The 19,130-nt window shown below is 35.5% G+C and overlaps 3 protein-coding genes across 4 annotated transcripts; all 3 read left to right on the top strand.

Annotated features, from left to right (window-relative positions):
- Positions 1-1,354: 1,354 nt before the first annotated feature.
- Positions 1,355-11,481, top strand: LOC125195897 (disease resistance protein RPP8-like). 2 transcript variants are annotated; one of them, XR_007171800.1, is made up of 4 exons: positions 1,355-2,554; positions 8,156-9,935; positions 10,685-10,808; positions 11,136-11,481. XR_007171800.1 is itself a non-coding variant. In XM_048094181.1 (3 exons), the coding sequence occupies exons 1-2, from the start codon at positions 1,495-1,497 to the stop codon at positions 9,919-9,921; spliced, it is 2,826 nt and encodes a 941-aa protein (XP_047950138.1). In that variant the 5' UTR covers positions 1,355-1,494; the 3' UTR covers positions 9,922-9,935; positions 10,685-11,122. The 2 variants fall into 2 exon arrangements, 1 of the variants encoding a protein (XP_047950138.1); XM_048094181.1 differs by lacking the exon at positions 11,136-11,481 and having other exon boundaries at positions 10,685-11,122.
- A 1,862-nt stretch (positions 11,482-13,343) lies between these two features.
- Positions 13,344-17,322, top strand: LOC125195900 (putative disease resistance protein At1g50180). The gene is made up of 5 exons (XM_048094184.1): positions 13,344-13,600; positions 13,752-13,865; positions 14,702-14,760; positions 15,362-16,429; positions 17,187-17,322. The coding sequence occupies exons 2-5, from the start codon at positions 13,783-13,785 to the stop codon at positions 17,237-17,239; spliced, it is 1,263 nt and encodes a 420-aa protein (XP_047950141.1). The 5' UTR covers positions 13,344-13,600; positions 13,752-13,782; the 3' UTR covers positions 17,240-17,322.
- Positions 17,323-17,429: 107 nt separating this feature from the next.
- LOC125195420 (putative disease resistance protein At1g59780) lies at positions 17,430-18,950 on the top strand. Its single transcript, XM_048093570.1, has one exon. It carries the CDS (start codon positions 17,430-17,432, stop codon positions 18,948-18,950), a length of 1,521 nt encoding a protein of 506 aa, XP_047949527.1.
- Positions 18,951-19,130: the final 180 nt, after the last annotated feature.

Genomic DNA, 19,130 nt, shown 5'->3' with positions numbered 1-19,130 from the left:
ATGTTAATAATTAAGTTAAGAATTAAGCTAATATTAAGTTAAAAATTACACTACCGAGCCGGTCCTCTCCCCTCCTCCGCCGAAGTCGGTCTCCTCTCCTCCGCCACCATCTCAAAATCCCAAAATCCCATCAAAATCCTAACCGCGGCTTTATCATAGCCGCAGGAATCGCTACTCCGAGGTGCAACTCGCGCTGATTCGTGCCATGGAAAGTGGAAACCGACGATTCCGGTGCGATCTCGCCGCCTCTGTGGAGGAACAGGAGCCCTAGTCCGTCGCTCCCCCTTCTCTCGCCGGATTCGCGAGCTCAGGCGATCACGAGAGGGCGGTCGGAGCTCATGGAGATGGTGAGGCACATGCCGGAATCATCGTACGAGCTCTCGCTCAAGGATATAGTCGAGCATCATCACAGAGCGGAGAATCAAATCGAAGGCGGTTCGGATCGAGGAGGAGCGGCGACGGGATTGAAGAAGGAAGAGAGCAGAAAAATTGAGCGGCGATTGAGCTTCGAGGATAACTGTTGTATAAGGGGTTCTTTTTGAATATGGCGTTTCCGTTTGCGTTTGTCTAAGAGAAGGAAGAAAACTACTGTTGTTGTTGGTGGTGGTGGTGGGAGTGGGAGAGTTTCGCCGAAGCGGGAGGGGTGGAAGGGCGGTGGTGAGAGGGATTGGTGGAAGAAGAAATTTACGGGATCGAGCAGCAAAACTAGTAATACCAGCGGCGGCGGCAGCACTGGCTCTGGCGGTGGAGGAGAGGGGCGGTGGAAGAGAGGGGACCGGTTCCGGCGGCAGAGGAGAGGGGACTCGTTCCGGCAGGAAGTGTAATTTTTAACTTATTCTTAACTTAATTATTAACTTAATTCGGTCAAAATTCGATTAATTTTCGTTGACTGTTAAAGTTAACCATTTCCGTCCAATTCGGACCAAATATGAGCCGTTTTTATTTGTGAGGGACCAAATAATTCAAAAGATAATGTTATAGACCAAAATCAAAAACTCTTTATATGTTAAGGACCAAAAAGGACCTTTACTCAATATTGTAAAGTGATACACACTAGTAGAGCTTTTCAATATTTAATCCAAAGTTGTACATTTAATAATTTCTTAATCGCACGATAAGCAGCAATAATGGAGCATATTTTATTGTGATTATGCGCCTCCATAATTGACAATTAAGCCACTAATGGGCAATGGCCGGTTAACAACAAGGAAAAAGTAACACGTCCATTAGTTTTGCACATACTTTATTTTAAACGCAATAATTGGATCCTCTTTTTTTAATTAAAAACAGACTATATACCCGCCAATTTCGCCAAAAATAATGGAAACATATAAACATAAAACCATCACTACACTGTCTTAATTTGTTTGTAGTTTTACCAAACGTGTGTGGTTTTCCATATCGGAAATTCCGGCTACTACATTCGCCACCAATTTCACCAAAAATTCTGACTGGTAAAACAATTGAAAAGAATTAAAGCTTGGAATTGTTGCAATGGCAGAAGCAGGAGTGGCGGTTGCTCTTGAAACCATCCGTGATTTGCTATTGGAAGAGGGAAGGTTTTTAGTTGGTGTGGCCGATCAAGTCAGGGAGCTCGAGAGGCAGCTCAAAGAGATGAAGTGTTTCCTCCAAGACGCTGACAAAAGACGACATCAAAGCAGAACCATCTCCAATTGGATCACCGAGATCAGAGATCTTGTCTACAGATCCGAATCCGCCATCGAAAGACACGCAGCTTATCAAGTTTCTTCAAGGAGAAGAGGCCTCAGGCAGTTCGTCCACAAATATTCCTGCATTTTGAAAGATTGCAACTCACTCCGCCAATTAGGCTCCGAGATTTCACAAATTACATCAAGTCTGGAGAGGATAAGCAAGGATATGCAAGAAAACGGCATAAAAAGAAGCATACTCATCAATCCAAATGGAGAGGAGGGAAGCTCGGGTGGAAACAACATGTCAAGGAAGACTTTCCCCAATTTGGAGATGGGAGATTGCTTCGTAGGCATGGAGGATGAGCTGAAGCAGCTTGTTCATCACCTAGGGACAGATACAGAGCATCGAATTATATCAGTGTGGGGAATGGGAGGCTCAGGCAAGACCGCAATTGCCAAGAAGCTCTACAACGAGACGACCAACTTTGATCTGTCGGCGTGGGTTTGCATTACTCAGCAATGCGATAGTCAATCAGTTTGGAAGGAAGTTCTAAGGCAGCTAGAAAATCCACAGAAGAAGAAAGGTGTTTCAGTCCTGAACGATGAGCCACGAGTAGTAAGGGCGGAGGTTCCAAATATGAGCAACTCAGTATATGATAGACTATGTGATATACAAAGAGAGAAGCGATGTCTCATTGTTTTGGACGATCTTTGGGAACTTTCTCATTGGGAGGAGTTGAAGCATCCATTCATTGTCCAAAATCTGCAGAGCAAAATATTGGTGACAACACGGACACAAAAGGTTGCAGAGATTGGATTGACAGTGAAACATGGGCTCTTACATTTGGATGCTGCTTTGGAACTACTCAAAAACAAAGCATTTCAGCATGGAAATATTCCAGGTCAGTTTTATGCTACGCCCTCCATCTTTTAAAAACAGAGACTTTGTAATGTGAAATTAATCTGGAAGAACATAAAAAGAAAAAAGTATCTAATGTCATGCTAATTGATAATGAGACTCAAATTATTGACAGTGTAATGCATGGTTAAAATGTTTTTGAAAATTAAAATGGACTAATTTTGGTAAATGAACCAAAATGTCAAAAATTAATTACTCCCTCGTCCCATGTCACAAAGATATTTTTTTCCATTACGAGATTTAAAAAAGTTATTTTTAATAAGGTAAATGAAGATAAAATAAAGTGACCACAAAAGGTAAGGTAGGAAAGAGAAAAGAGGAACACAGGAGAGAGAGAAACTAATTGAGATTAGATGTAATTTTTTATCGAAAAGGAAAATAACTCAAATATCCTGTTGAGACTGTTGGAATTACAAGTGTTAGAGTTCCAATGTTGAAGTTTCAAGGAGTGTTGGGTAATGTACAATATACTTCCAAGAATAGAACGTTAGTAATGTCTATTTTAGTCCCCAACGCTCCTATAAATACATGGATGTTGGATATCATTTTCATTCGAGAACTCAGAGAAGTTATCATCATAGTTTCACAACACCGACGAATAGTTCAAAAACCAAAGATAACATGGTCGCCTAATGCTGCCTAAGCATAACTATCAAATTTCACATTACAAATTTTATTTCTATAGCACACTCCCTTAACAAAGCTCGCATGCAAAAATAAAATCAAGCTATCTCATTAATCTCGTTTGAACTTCTGAAATTTGTAGTTTCTTATATTGTCCCCAAAGAATTGATGGTTATAATATTAGAAATCACTTTCTAGTTCATACTATTTATTATGGAGAAGTATGTTCTTATGAACTAGCTATTTCTTAGGATTAATATTAGAAAATTACTTCTTAAATGTACAAACCAATTGATGGAGACCATATACAAACGGGGTTTGTAATTATCATTTAGATATTTTAGTTATGATTTTTCATTAATTATCATAAGCAAAGGGCAGAAAGAGAGAAAAATTTCAATAAACCATCTTACATCACATAGGCATGATGAGGTGGTATATCCTACCAATTATTTTTTGACATGAAAATATGAAGGACCCAACGTCCAACTAGACATACACTAATTTAGAAAAATTACATTCTACCACTGTTATAGAAAATTACTCAATCTTAGGTATGGAAACTACTTCTATACAATATTGCATATTTATATATACACAATGTAATAAAATAACATTACATATACCGATAATTAAAAATATACATACAACCCTTGTTAGTATTTTTTATGGGTATAATTTTCTCTTTCTTTTATGAAAATTAGGAGTACTATACATTATATTACATATTTATATATACACATAATATAATAACATATCTTATATGTACCGGCTAAATCAATACTCCTACATTAGTACAACAGTTCTTAGTACTTTTTTTGGGTATGAATTTTCCTTGTTTTTTGGATGTATATAGTGTTCCCCGTTTAAGATTAATTGACGCAAACTTCCTTTTTCGTTGGTACACAACTAATTGACACCCTTGTTTTTTACTATGTTTAACAATAAACATCATATTCCACTAACTTACCGTACTCACATTTTAATATAAAACTACTACCTCCATCCCCCAAATTTTGACACAGTTTACTATTTCGGTCCGTCCCCCAAATTTTGATGCACTTCACTTTTTGTCATTTTTGGTAATGGACCACATATTCCACTAACTCATTCATACTCACATTTTATTATAAAACTAATACTTTAAAAGTAGGACTCACATTCCACCAACTTTTTCCACTCACTTTTCATTACATTTCTTAAAACTCGTGCCGAGTCAAAGTGTGTCAAAATTTGGGGGACGGAGGTAGTAATATATAAAAATAGGACTCACGTTCCACCAACTTTTTCAATCCACTTTTTACTATATTTCTTAAAATCTGCGTCAAGTCAAAAAAGTTCAATTAATCGTGGACGGATAATATGCTATAATTTAATTTTTATTTGCATATTAAGCTATTGAGTAGATATGCAATCGTTTATTTACACTAAAAAATATTTAAATAATTAAATTATAGTCAATAATTTTTAAAATTTATGTAAAATTTTCAATTATATAAGTATATATTGAAATTTAAAGTGAAAAATGATTATTGCAAAAATTTTAATTTTTGAATATGTCATGTAAGTATTTGTTATTTTTTTTATAGGAATCATAAAAACTTATTTACTATTTTATATTGAGATAATAATTATTTATATTATACAATTTATTTTAATAGAATATACACCCTCCGTCCCATTCAAGATGACAATCTTTCCTTTTTTGTTTGTCCTAATCAAAATGGTTACTTTCCAATTTTAGAAATAACCTCCTCTTTTCTCTCTCCTTATTAAAATATTTAACTACTTTTTTTCTCTCTATTTTATTACACCTAACAACACTTCCCAAAATCCCATGCAACTCAAGAATGTGGCCATCTTAAGTGGGACAGAGGGAGTATAAAATTAGGAAAAAAATAGCAACAGAAAATACTTCAAAACAATCACTAAAAACTTATATACTCTCTCTGACTCATTAAATATGAAACATTTGAGAATCTATATAAGATTTTATGTAGTGTTGTTGTTTGAGTTCACGAAGAGAGAGAGAGTAAAATAAGAGAATAAAGATACAATTTTTTCTATTTTAGAAAACGTTTAATTTTTAATAAGATGATTTAAAAAGGAAAACATTTCATTTTTAATGAGGTAGAGGAGGTACTATTTTATATTTTAAAACATTTTACGCATCCTAATAAATCCCGAATTTGATATATCTAATGTAGCGTAGTCAAGCAATCATCGAGAATAATTCATTTGGATTAAGGACATGTTCACTTTGCTCTATTTCATTTCTAGAGTAAAGGGCCCGTAAAGATTTGGGTAGGCATGGCCCACATAATTGAAACCGGAGACATGTGTTCAGCTTGCATGAAATAAACCCAGATTTGGGCAGAAAACTTTTAATGAGGGTTCCCAACTTTGAAAGCTGGAAAGCAAGGGTAGCTTTGAAAATTCAACATCAATTCTGGGGCTCGCTGTACCTTTCTACTCCCCTCTCTTACTTTACCAATATTTTCTAACTTCCGTGACATATTCATTGTCCTTATTTTTATGGGACGAGGGAAGTATTAAAACCCAACCTTATGTTTCAATAATATAAGGCGCGGGAATACAATTTTACTAAAATATCACGTTTTTATAATAAATTATAGGAATAATTGCATGTACAAACATATACTTTCAGAAAAATTTAGTATTTCCCACAACTTTAGAATTGGCATCTAATACCACCAACTTTCTCGGATTGTGGTTTTTTTCCAACCCGACCCGAGTTAAAAATTTTAGAGTAAAGGTCCTTTTTGGTCCTTAACATATGTCGATTTTTTGATTTTGGTCCATAACATTATCTTTTGAATTATTTGGTCCTTAACAAATAAAAATCGATCACATTTGATCCGAATTGGATGGAAATGGTTAAATCTAACCGTCAACTAATATTAATTGAATTTTGACCGGATTAATATTCAATTAACTGTTTTTTTATTAATATTCAATCAACTACGGCAGTACGCCACCCCTTTCTGGTTCGCCGGCACCGCGCCCTCGAATCCCTGAGATTCCAAAACACAATCTCCGGCACACATTCTCCTCCACTGCAGCTCCGCCACTTCGCCGCCATGTTCATCCTTCGGCAGCTGCAACGCCTTCCATTAACTGTTTTTTTATTAATATTCAATCAACTACGGCAGTACGCCACCCCTTTCTGGTTCGCCGGCACCGCGCCCTCGAATCCCTGAGATTCCAAAACACAATCTCCGGCACACATTCTCCTCCACTGCAGCTCCGCCACTTCGCCGCCATGTTCATCCTTCGGCAGCTGCAACGCCTTCCGTAGTGGCACAAGCACCTCCTTCATCAGCCGATCCCTCACTCTATACGCATAATACGTCTCCTCCACGCTTTCATAAGCCGGAAACTCCGCCACCGGAAACACCTTCTTCGCTATGGTCTCACACAGCAGTGTGATTCTATCAAACGACAAATACAGAGAGGGGCACCATTTTGCGGCGAGGCTAATTCGGTTCAATTTCCCCAATTTCAACATCTCCATGTCCAATCTCAACCGATCCGCGAAGAGATCGGAAATGCAATCGTGCAAAAACCTGAAATCGGCGTCGTGATTGACCGCTCTCCTCTCTATTGCTGAATATTAATTGATTTGTAAAAATAAAAAAAATAGTTAATTGAATATTAATCAGGTCAAAATTCAAGTAATATTCATTGACCGTTAGATTTAACCATTTCCGTCCATTTCGGACCAAATGTGATCGATTTTTATTTGTTAAGGACCAAATAATTCAAAAGATAATGTTATGGACCAAAATCAAAAAATCGTCATATGTTAAGGACCAAAAAGGACCTTTACTCAAAATTTTATAATCGAACACTATCTACTGGCAGCTGTCGAATCTACATGGGCTACCAGAAAATATTAAATGAAACGACATTCTTTCCAATGCTTATTGCAATACCCTAATCCTAAAATAATAAGAGGTCGAAATTCTTCTTTTTTGTCTGTTAACTCTGCAGAAAATCGAATTAACCCTAATTCTAAAATCATTAACAGACGAAGAAGAATTTCAACCTTTTAGGGTTAATTTTAAATTAGACTTGGAAACAACGTCATTTCCTTTAATATTTTCCAATAGTCCATGAGATTTGATGGCTGCCAGTGTGGATAGTGTGCGGTAAAAAAATTTTAATTCAGGATGAGTTGGTAAAAAACCATAATCCGAGAAAGTTGGTGGTATTAGATGCTAATTCTAAAGTTAATGGGAAATACCCAATTTTTTTGAAAGTTTATGGTTTTTCATGTCAATATAATATGCCAATATAATATCCCTAAATAATATTCCTAGCGTATAGTAGAATGTAATATTATCAATAGATTTGAAATTATCGAAAATATGTGCCAGCGAAATAACTGTAGTCATAATAGAGATACATTTATAAGGAAATGGAATTAAAAGTAAATATTCGAATACAATTTTCGTAAATTTGCCATTGCTTATAAATTGTTAAAAAATATAAATTGATTTGAAAATTTTATTTTTGAGTAGTTTGTTTATAAGCTTATTTTGCCAAATAATTTGAATTACTCCCTCCGTCCCACTTAAGATGACACGTTTTCCTTTTTAGTTTGTCCCAACTAAGATGACACATTTCCTTTTTTGGTAACTTTCTCTCTCCAATTAATACAATCAACCACATTTTCTCACTCCTATTAAAATATTAGTCTATCTTCATCTCTCTACTTTAATACCTACACCCACCTTCTCTCTCTCCAATTAAACACTTTAACCAATAACTCCTAAAATCCCGTGCCGGCTAAGCAATGTGTCATCTTAGCCGGGACGGAGGGAGTAGTTTTTAAGGTCTTGAACACTTGTTTTAAAATACTTATAAGAACGCTTTCTTAGTCAGTTGCACTATTCAATTGATTGTCATTTATTGTTACTCCAATATATATATGCAGACTTTGCATTGGACGAAAGATTTGAAAAAATTGGGAAAGAAATGGTACAAAAATGTGGCTATTTGCCATTGGCAATTTGTTTACTCGGTGGGGTTTTGAGAGAGAAAAAATCGATCGTTGAATGGGAATCAGTAAATGAGCACATCAAAGCAGCCATATATGGAGATGAAGAGCATATTGACAGAGTGCTAAATTTAAGCTATGAAAGTCTACCCTATTATTTGAAGCCTTGCTTTCTCTTGATGGGTATTTTTAAGGAGGACGAAATCATTTCTGCTTGGGATCTATATAAGATGTGGATAGCACAAGGCATGATTTCATATGAGAATATTGGAGACAAGGAGGACACTTTAATGGATATCGCTGAGTTGTACTTAAGTGAGTTAGCCTCCAGGTCCATGGTTCAAGTTGAATTTATGTACGATTATGATGCCGCAGGTAGAAATAGTTCAAAATATGATACATGCAAACTTCATGATGTAGTACGAGAACTATGCTTGAAATTGGAAAAAAGGGAGCATTTTGGAGTGAAGAGTTTGGAGTATCGAGGTGGGAAACTCAGTACCTTGCTACGGGAAGCTTCCTCACATGTTAAGATGCAACATTTGGCTATTTATTTCAGAAATGAAGTCCAGCACGAGCTTATAGTCATTTGTGGAGAAGATACTAGCGAGCATATAAGGTCTATTCGATTATCCAATGTCGTAGGATCAGATGTTGTTGAGTTTCCCCCACAAAGTATAATTGATTTTCAGAAATTCAAATTTCTGAGAGATCTAGTTTTCGTGAGATTCAAATTTGCAGGAGGAAAGTTACCAATAGGAATCACTAAACTTGTTCACCTTAGACGTTTGCGTTTAGCAAAATGTGAACTTGATAAGCTACCGTCATCCATGAGGAATTTGGTATACTTGGATACCCTTGATTTGAGGTATTCAATGAATGTTAAAGTTCCAAATGTTTTTAAGGATATGTTGCGATTAAAACACTTGATACTTCCTTTCTATGGAAATGAAAATGCTGGAAGTTATCGAGTAAGATTGGATGAGGGAGTATATAAGTTGGAGACTCTACTATACTTTGATAGCAGATGCCATGAACTTAAATGTATGGGCAGAATGAAGAATCTCCAAATATTTATAGCTATAATACACGATAATGAAAGATTATCAGCTATCATGAATGCCATTATGAACTGGAACAAGATACGGGAATGTACTATTCTCATTGCAGGAAGTTGCGACTTAACAAATGAGCGAATGCTGGAGAAGGCTTTGACATGTCCCAATCTTTATGAATTGTTTATTTATTCAAAAATAGGGAAGGAGCTGGCAGAGTGTGGGAGTGATTTGTTGAGCTCGAAACTTAGGTGTTTGGATCTGAAATTCTGTGAGATTGAGGATGATCCAATGGGGATACTGGGAAAGCTTCCTTGGCTGGCAAAACTGGTATTACGTCAGAAATCATTTGTTGGGGAGGAGATGACATGCCCAACAAACAGCTTTCTTCGCCTCAAGATCCTAGCATTAAGAGAATTACCAGCGTTAAGGGAGTGGAGAGTGGAGGCAGGAGCAATGCCCCTTCTCTCTGAATTAACGATCGAAGAGTGTTATTGCTTGGAGATGGTTCCAAAGGGATTATGTGCCATTTCTACCCTTCAGACTCTCGTAATTGAAAGAATGCCAGAACTGAGTAAAAGGATATCACCATCTGGACAAGATTTCCATGAAGTTTGCCATGTGCCTTCAATTCTTATCAAGGACTAGTGGTATTCCCCCAGGTATCTCATTTCTCACATTTCCTCTCTTCAATTTTGATGTGAACACCCCCTAAATTGCAATTTTTTGGATAGTAAACCACATAATAAGTTCATGTGACAAATTAAAGTAGTGTGTTATGCCAAAATTTTGTAAATTCTTTTTTCCTGTTAAGTTAGGCATGCATGATTACTTTTTTTTTTTCTTGAAATTGCTATAAAACCAAAACACATCTGTCTCCTAATTTTTTTCGTGCCATGTATTCGCAAATCACAACTAATAATCTTATCTCTTTAGGGTAACACAATTCTAAAGTTTCAACTGAGGTAAAATATGTTGCCCGTTGTCACTAGAAACTAGCATAAAACATTATTTTCAATAAATTGCAAAGTTCTATATAAGTAATCCACTTAGTGCATGTTTGGAAGAAAAGATAAATAAACATATCATGATAAGAACACACATTTTAAATCATTTTTAGTCATAGAATTCTAACATAGCAGATTAAAAGTAGTTATATATATGTTCTTTTTATTTTCATTTTTCATATGATTAATCATTTAAAATTCTTACTCCTTGTTCCTGCTAAATTTGGCATAATCACTGAAAAAATGCATGATCACAAGATGCTGATTCATCTGAGACTTATAAGCTCTTGAAAATTATTTGCCAAAATAAAATCGTAAACTCTAATGCCGTCATTATGTTTTTATTTTCATTCAATAGTATTCATAACTAGAGAACTCTTCTGTATATTATTGCCGATTTACAGGTTGAGCTTTAATTCTTTGGAGAGTAATGGATTATCACTGCCACTTTTGGTGCTCAATGAAAACAGTTTACCTTTCTGTAAAGGCCACATTCCTTGCTAAGGTTTTGTTGCAGCTCAACTCATTGTAAGATACTACTTACTCCTAGTATATGTGTATGAATTAATATTGATGGTCTGTAAAAACTTAAATGTTGGAAGCGGCAAATTGTATTGTGTCTGTGTTGAATTTGATTTGTGTTGAGTTGAAATTTATGGTCTGTAATAACTCAAACTTTGAAAGTGAAGAATTGTATAATTGTGTGTGGATGAATTTGATTTGTATTTTATTTACTTAAGTTGATATACTTGGATTTTGCATGGTTTTACAGGTTAGTTTTATATGAATCTAATCGTGTTTATATATACTTCTTTATCATGTTGGTATTTTGACTATTTTGTGAAGAATGTGTAGAAATGTACAAAATATGTGGATGTGCAACTGCTTTGGTTCGAGACGGATTTTCTGAAGATTTTGAAGTCCAATTAGTTCATAATGCATACCATTCTGTTCGTCTTCGAAAGAACTTCACGTGGATATCTTAAACCTCTCAATCGGAGTTCGGTAAAGGAAGTTGTGGCTGTTTTACAAAGACTGCGAGGAGCAGCGACAAAGCTGGCGACCCGCCGGTACGCATGTAAACGAACCCGGCGACCCGCCAGTAAATACACGGGAAAAACGCCGTAGGCAGTTGGCGGCTCGCCAGCTTCGATGTAAATGAACGTGGCGACTCGCCAACTTCGACTGAGAGTTTATTAAAGAAAATTATACCATTTTATCTAATTAAAGAAAATTATATCAAATTAAATATTTTATCTTAATGCATATTCATTAATTAAAGATAAACTTGAACTATGTTAATTCAAGGTAACATTATTATTTTGTTAAAAAAATATAACTAAAATATAACTAAAATATTATATTTAATTATAAAATAATTTGATAACTTTAATATAGTACTGTATGTTTTTTTCGAATAAAATTTTTTATTCAATAGTTTAAGTTTTGGTTTTACTTTTTTTTCCTTTTTCTTTTGTGTTATCTTTCATAGATTGTTCTTTTCATTAATTGTTTAAGAATATTTTTATCGATGCAGTAATAATGAAATCATTCAATTCAATATAAGAAAAAAATATAAAAAAAATTAGGCATTTTTCTTATTCAAATTTGAGTGTTTTAATAAAATAATATAATCATTATAATGCAGTATTTTTTTATGTTGTTTTTTTTTGTTATTTTCCTAGCTTTTGTTGTACTATGTAATAATTTTTTTATTATTTTAATTGGCTATTAGTAGTAAGACGGACTAATAAATGCCAATATGACAATCATTAGTCCGCCCATTCTAGCGGACATTAGAGTGACCATTGTGAATGCTCTAACAATCAGAGACTGTTCTTGTCAGGAGATGATTCTAGAGTGGTTGAGTTGCACAATTGAAAGAATGGTGGAACCGAGAAAAGTGATATTACCATGTATAATGTCCAAAGCTTAAATAGTGATTTTCTAAAATTTTAAAATGCGTTAATTAAATCGTTAAATTTCAAAAATAGAGAATTCGGAATAAGGGATTCATTTCGCTGACCTCTCGAAATTTAGGATTAAATTCGTTGACCTTTCGTAATTTGGGATCGTGGCATGCGTATTTTTTAGAACAAGGGATTTCTGATTTTTTCCCATTTTTCAATTCTTTTTTAATATTATCTCCCTCCCTCCATTTATCAATTGCCTAAATCACCCCTCAAATATTTTACCTAAATTCTATAAAATTTGCCGTCTCTACAAAATGTGAACCATTGCCTAAATTTGCCTAAATTTGCCGTCTCTACAATATGTATACAAAATTTGTCGTCTCTATAAAATGTGTACAAACCATGCTCTACAATATATTTTACGTGAACTTTAGTCTTTTAAATAATAATTTTGTTCAAGACAATTATCAATTACCATAGCAATCCATAAACATGTATTTATCATATACCATCCAGAAACATCATGTATTTACTTATGAGGAATCTTTTTAAAAAAATCCAAAAAAGTAACCATTAAAACTCCTCCTTTGTGATTACTTCCACAAAACAAACAAATATGTATGTATGTATATTACATATACAAACACATATGTATATGTATTTTTGATTCCTTATAGATTCACGCTTCTTTGAGTTGGAGAGACGGAATAGGAGGGTGGAGGCGCTGTGAAGGAGGGTGGAGAAGAGAAGCGCTTGGAACAGAAAAAAGGCGGGTGTTTGAAAAAAACGGCGTTGATATTCTAAAATATAGATATAATATTTGAGGGCTGATTTTGTAGAATTTAGGTAAAATATTTGAGGGGTGATTTAGGCAATTGATAAATGGAGGGAGGGAGATAATATTAAAAAAGAATTGAAAAATGGGAAAAAATCAGAAATCTCTTGTTCTAAAAAATACGCATGCCACGATCCCAAATTACGAAAGGTCAGCGAATTTAATCCTAAATTTCGAGAGGTCAGCGAAATCAATCCCTTATTCCGAATTCTCTCTAATAGAAAGAGATTAGTTACAATGAATTCAATTGAAAAGAGAAAAAAAAGAGAGAGGAAGAAGTGAATTGGAACTCAATCACATAGGAGGAAAGAAAAGTAGAAATTTATGGAAACGAAGCACCTGAGTGCTATGCAATTCGTGCTGACCTCGCACGACCATAGTTGATAGTTCTATCAATGCGATTTGGATTGTCAGTGTCATTGCAATTAAGCGAAGATCTGAATACTGAAGAACGCCGACTTCGAAGCGCCGGTGTTTTTACCGAACTACTCAAATTCACTGCATTGCGGCTCCAACGCACACGGCACACAGTGGGGAAGCAGCATCAATGGATCCTTTCATGAAACAAGCCAGTAAGCTCAGAGAACAAGTCGCCAAACAGCGCCAGCTTTTCGACCGATTGATTTTATGCATTTCATTTTTGGACTTCAATTAAGAAATGTTCACTGATAACCGTTGATGAGTTAATTAGCTTAATTGTGAACATTCTCTTTCAAATTGTAGGCTGTGGTAAAGCAGCTCGGCGGCAGTGGCTATGGAAGTTCGGAGGTTATGGTTATTGATGAGGATGAGATGCAGATGCATCATCAATTGCACAGATGTACTCGATCCGGAAGGGTAATTAATTTTCCATTGCTGAACTATGCATCGGAGTTATTAGCTTTTCCTTAATTGTAATGTTTTCGTGTGTAATCGAGGAACATCGATTATGCTGTTGTATAGGAGTACATATCAGATATAGAAGATGATTATTGAAGTACATGTTTTATGCATCAATAGGTAACTTGCTGGTGTGTTTTGTTATATTACCGAATATGGAGAGTGTAATGTTATTGATGTAAAATTCTGTTTCTTTCTAACCATAGTGATTGAGTTTGTCATATAGCTTCTGTCTTTTGCCTGTTATGATTCCAGATTTTCAGTTTCAGAGTGCTTATTGAGAAAACTGATTTCAACTCACTTACAAGATCGTTATGTATTAGAAAGAAGGGTTTAACTCTTAAAATTCTCGAGATACTATTCTAGATTTTTATCTCTATTCGATATCATGCTTTCTGGAACATGATTACTTATGAGGGTTCTGTAAAGACTTCCAAGCTAAATTTAAAGGTTTAGTACAGTATTTGTCATCTAATTTCTACTCCCTTTTACCCCTCCTTACCTGAGTCAAGCGTCATTGGTGTTTCCTTTCCCATTTATGTTATATCCTTATTTCGTTATTCATTGTTGAGTCAAGGGCCATTGGGTTTAGGACATTTTAGATTTGTCAAGTTCTTGTGGATATGTTTTTTAATGTCAACCTGCAGTCAAAGTAAAGCTTAATGCAGTTGAAGACATGCATGAGATTTAGTTTGGAGCTTAATTGGATCTGGACCTTCAATAACTACTTGAAGAGTAATCTTATTTTCTTGTCACGGCCATGTCTAGAAACAATCATGCTTTTCCTTTTGCAGGAGTTTCAGAAAGAGTTATCTTACTTTCACTGCTCTAGGCTATAAACATATAGAAGCTAGTAAGTGTATATGGTTCTTGCATATGCCGCACCGTTCCTTAAAATTTTTCTATGTGGTTTTAGTTCGATTCTGTTTATTACAAAAAGTTTCAGTCATCAGTTATAACCGATATAAATTACATAAAAATATGATATTATTCGTTTATTATTTCAAAAGTGCACTTATAGCTCAGTGGATTGGACCTGTGCCTTCTAAATGCATAGTTTCCTGATCCAATATTTTTTTTCCTCTTTCTCTACCTCTTTCTCTGCTCAAAAAGAAGCTCCAAGTGACAGAACATTTGAATTTAAGGACTTGATTGCTGATGATTTTCAGATATGGTTTTCATTTCCAATTTGGAAAATATATATGTATTCTAAATTTGGAAACGTACATAATTTTCTAACTCTAATCATGTGCAAATATAAAAAATATTTAAGTCTCCAACTCTAATAATGTACAAATTTACCCTGTTCTTCATCACACGTTTCTTATCTATATTTCCATATCTATTAACTGTACATTTACTTTGTTCTTCATCACACATTCCTTATCTATATTTCCTATCTTGTATCATTCTTTCCCTTTTTCTTCATATATGATCATTGGTGAATCAACCAGAGCTTGGAACTGTTGCAATGGCAGAGGCAGTGGTGTCGATTGCTCTTGAAACCATCCGCGATTTGCTATTGGAAGAGGGAAGGTTTTTAGTTGGCGTGGCCGATCAAGTGAAGGAGCTCGAGTGGCAACTCAAAGAGATGAAGTGTTTCCTCAAAGACGCTGACAAAAGACGACATGAGAGTAGTACGATCTTCAATTGGATCTCCGAGATCAGAGATCTCGTCTACAGATCTGAATCTGCCATTGAAAGACACGCAGCTTATCAAGTTTATTCAAGGAGAAGAGGCCTCAGGCAGTTTATCCTCAAATATTCCTGCATTTTGGAAGATTGCAACTCACTCCACCAATTAGGCTCCGAGATTTCACAAATTACATCAAAGCTCGAGAGGATAAGCAAGGCTATGCAAGAAATCGGCATAAAAAAAAGCATAATCATCAATCCAAATGGAGAGGGGGAAAGCTCAGCTCAAAAAAACATATCAAGGAAGACTTTCCCCGATTTGGAGATGGGAGATTTCTTCCTAGGCATGGAGGATGAGGTGGAGCAGCTTGTTCATTACCTAGGGATAGACACAGAGGATCGGATTATATCAGTTTGGGGAATGGGAGGGTCAGGCAAGACCGCCATTGCAAAGAAGCTCTACAACGAGATGACCGGCTTTGATCTCTCGGCATGGGTTTGCATTACTCAGCAATGTCAGAGTCGATCAGTTTGGGAGGATGTTCTTAGGCAACTAGAGAAGAAGAGGAAAGTTTCAAGTCTGAGCCATGAGCCACGAATAAGGGAGGAGGTTTCAAGTCTGAGCGATTCAGAGTTGTATGATAGACTAAGTGAGATACAAAGAGAGAAGCGATGTCTCATAGTTTTGGATGATGTTTGGGAGCTTTCTCAGTGGGATGAGTTGAAGCATCCATTCATAGTCCAGAATTTACAGAGCAAAATATTGGTGACAACACGGAAACAGAAGGTTGCAGAGATTGGATTGGCAGTGGAGCATGGGCTCTTAGATATGGATGCTGCTTTGGAACTACTAAAAAACAAAGCATTTCAGCATGGAAACATTCCAGGTCAGTTTTATACTATTATTCCAGTCATGCTAAATAACATGGGATGGATTGTCTACTACCCCTATGTCAAGATTCTTTAATATCAATGTCAACATAGGTATAATAAAACAAACAAAAAAAAAATATGTTTGCACATTTGTTATGTAAAGTTAATTATTTTCTATTTTCTAGTATAAAATATCTCAAAACTTTAAATTCTAAAGAAAGCACAATTCATTAATGGCTTTAGATGTATTTATATCTTGCCAAGATTCACACCTTTTTTTTTCTATTTGTATCATAACAAAATTGTTATGTAGCAGAAAAATTTATGTTAAATAAATTCAATTCACTTGCTTCTCCTTATTGTCAAAATTTCGATTAAGTATTAAGTTAAAATGAGTAAGACCACCTAGCCCTACACAAATAATATGTACGAGACCAATTTGGATACAAAAATAATAGGATTTACATGCGTGACTGAATTGAGTGAAAATAGTGAATGCAGAGTATTTGTGTGATTGCACTTATAGACTTACAGTTACAATCATCTTAGTTGTATGGCTATATTAGTTTATTTTTGAAGTGTTTATAAGCTACTGGAGCTTACTTTATAGTTTATAGTTTACAGATTGTTTATAAGATTATTTCGCCAAATACTTTGAAAGAATTTTTAAGGTCTTACACAATTTGTAACTTGCTTTAAAAACTTAATAACACCTTCTTAGTCTATTGCACTATTCAATTGATCATCATTTATTATCACTTCAAAATGCAGACTTTGCATTGGAAGAAAGATTAAAGAAAAATTGGGAAAGAAATGGTGCATAAATGTGGCTATCTGCCATTGGCGATTTCTTTACTCGGTGGGGTCTTAAGAAAGAAAAATTCAATTATTGAGTGGGAATTAATAAATGAGGATATCAAAGAAGTCATTTATAGTGATGAAAAGCAGATTGATGGAGTGCTAAACTTAAGTTATGAATGTCTACCCTATTATTTGAAGCCCTGCTTTCTCTATATGGGTATATTCAACGAGGACCAAGCCATACATGCTATGCACCTTTACAGGATGTGGATAGCACAAGGCATGATTTCATATAAGAATATTGGAGACAAGGAGAAAACTTTAATTGACATTGCTGAGCTGTACTTAAGTGAGTTGGCCTCCAGGTCCATCGTTCAAGTTGAATTCCAGTTAGCTTATGATGTCGCCAATAGAACTAGAAAATATCATTCATGCAGACTTCATGATGTAGTACGAGAACTATGTTTGAAATTGGGGAAAATAGAGGATTTTGGTGTGCAGAGTTTGGAGTATCAAGGTGGAAAACTTAGTGCCTTACTACGGGAAGCTTCCTCACATATGAAAATCCAACATTTGGCTATCCGTTTCAGAAGTGAAGTTGAGCATGAGCTTACAGTCGCTTTTGGAGAAGATACTTGCAAACATATAAGGTCTCTTCAAATATCCAATCTCATAAAATCGAATATTATTGAGTTTCCCCCACAAAGTATAGTTGATTTTCAGAAATTGAAATTGCTGAGAGATCTAGTTATCAAGAGATTCAGATTTTCAGGAGGAAAGTTACCGAGAGGAATTACTGATCTTGTTCACCTTAGATGTTTGCGTTTAGAAGAATGTGAACTTGATAAGCTACCGTCGTCCATTTGGAATTTGGCATACATGGATACCCTTGATTTAAGAAGTTCAATGGATGTTGAAGTTCCAAATGTTTTTAAGGAGATGTTGCGATTAAAGCATTTGATTTTTCCTTTCTATGGAAATGAAAAGGTTGGAAAATATCGAGTAAGATTGGATGAGGCATTTGATGGATTGGATACTCTATTACACATTGATAGTAGATATCATGAATTTAAATGTATGGACAGAATGAAGAATCTCCAACGTTTTGCAGCAAGAATACATGACAAGGAAAGCTTGTCAGCTATCATGAATGCCATTACGAATTGGAATAAGATAGTAGTTTGTAGAGTTTATATCGAAGGAAGTTGCGACTTAAAAGGTGAGCAAATGCTAGAGAAGGCTTTGACATGTCCCAATCTTCATGACTTGGGGATCAGGTCGAAGTTAGGGAAGGCGCTAGCAGAGTGCGGGAGTGACTTGATGAGCTCGAAACTTAGGTTGTTGGATCTGTTTGGATCCGAGATTGAGGATGATCCAATGGGGATACTCGGAAAGCTTCCTTGCTTGATAAGATTGCGATTATATTGGGAATCATTTGTTGGGGAGAAGATGAGGTGTACAACGAACAGTTTTCTTCGCCTCAAGAGGCTAACATTAAGAGGTTTACCAAAGTTGAGGGAGTGGAGAGTGGAGTCAGGAGCCATGCCCCTTCTCTCTAAAGTAAAGATCGCAGACTGTTCTTGTCTAGAGATGGTTCCAGAGGGATTGAGTGGAATTTCTACCCTTCAGAAACTTGTAATTAAACGGATGCCGGAATTGAGAAAAAGGGTAGCGCCTTCAGGACATGATTTCCACAAAATCTGCCATGTCTCTTCAGTTATCATCGAGGACTAGTCTTCACCCAGGTATTTCATTTCTCACACAGTTTCAGTTTTGACGTGTTTTCTTTGGTTGCAAATTTATCATAAGAAAACGAGTAATAAGAAAAGATTGATTTTTTATATTTCCTCCGTCCCACAATAGGAGTCACATTTGGTGTGAGCACGAGTTTTAAGAAATGTAAAGAATAGTATA

This window comes from Salvia hispanica, chromosome 6, assembly GCF_023119035.1.
Source record: "Salvia hispanica cultivar TCC Black 2014 chromosome 6, UniMelb_Shisp_WGS_1.0, whole genome shotgun sequence".
Taxonomy (NCBI): Eukaryota; Viridiplantae; Streptophyta; class Magnoliopsida; order Lamiales; family Lamiaceae; genus Salvia; species Salvia hispanica.
Note: the sequence above shows the minus strand (reverse complement) of the source record. Positions and strands in the feature narration are given on the sequence as shown.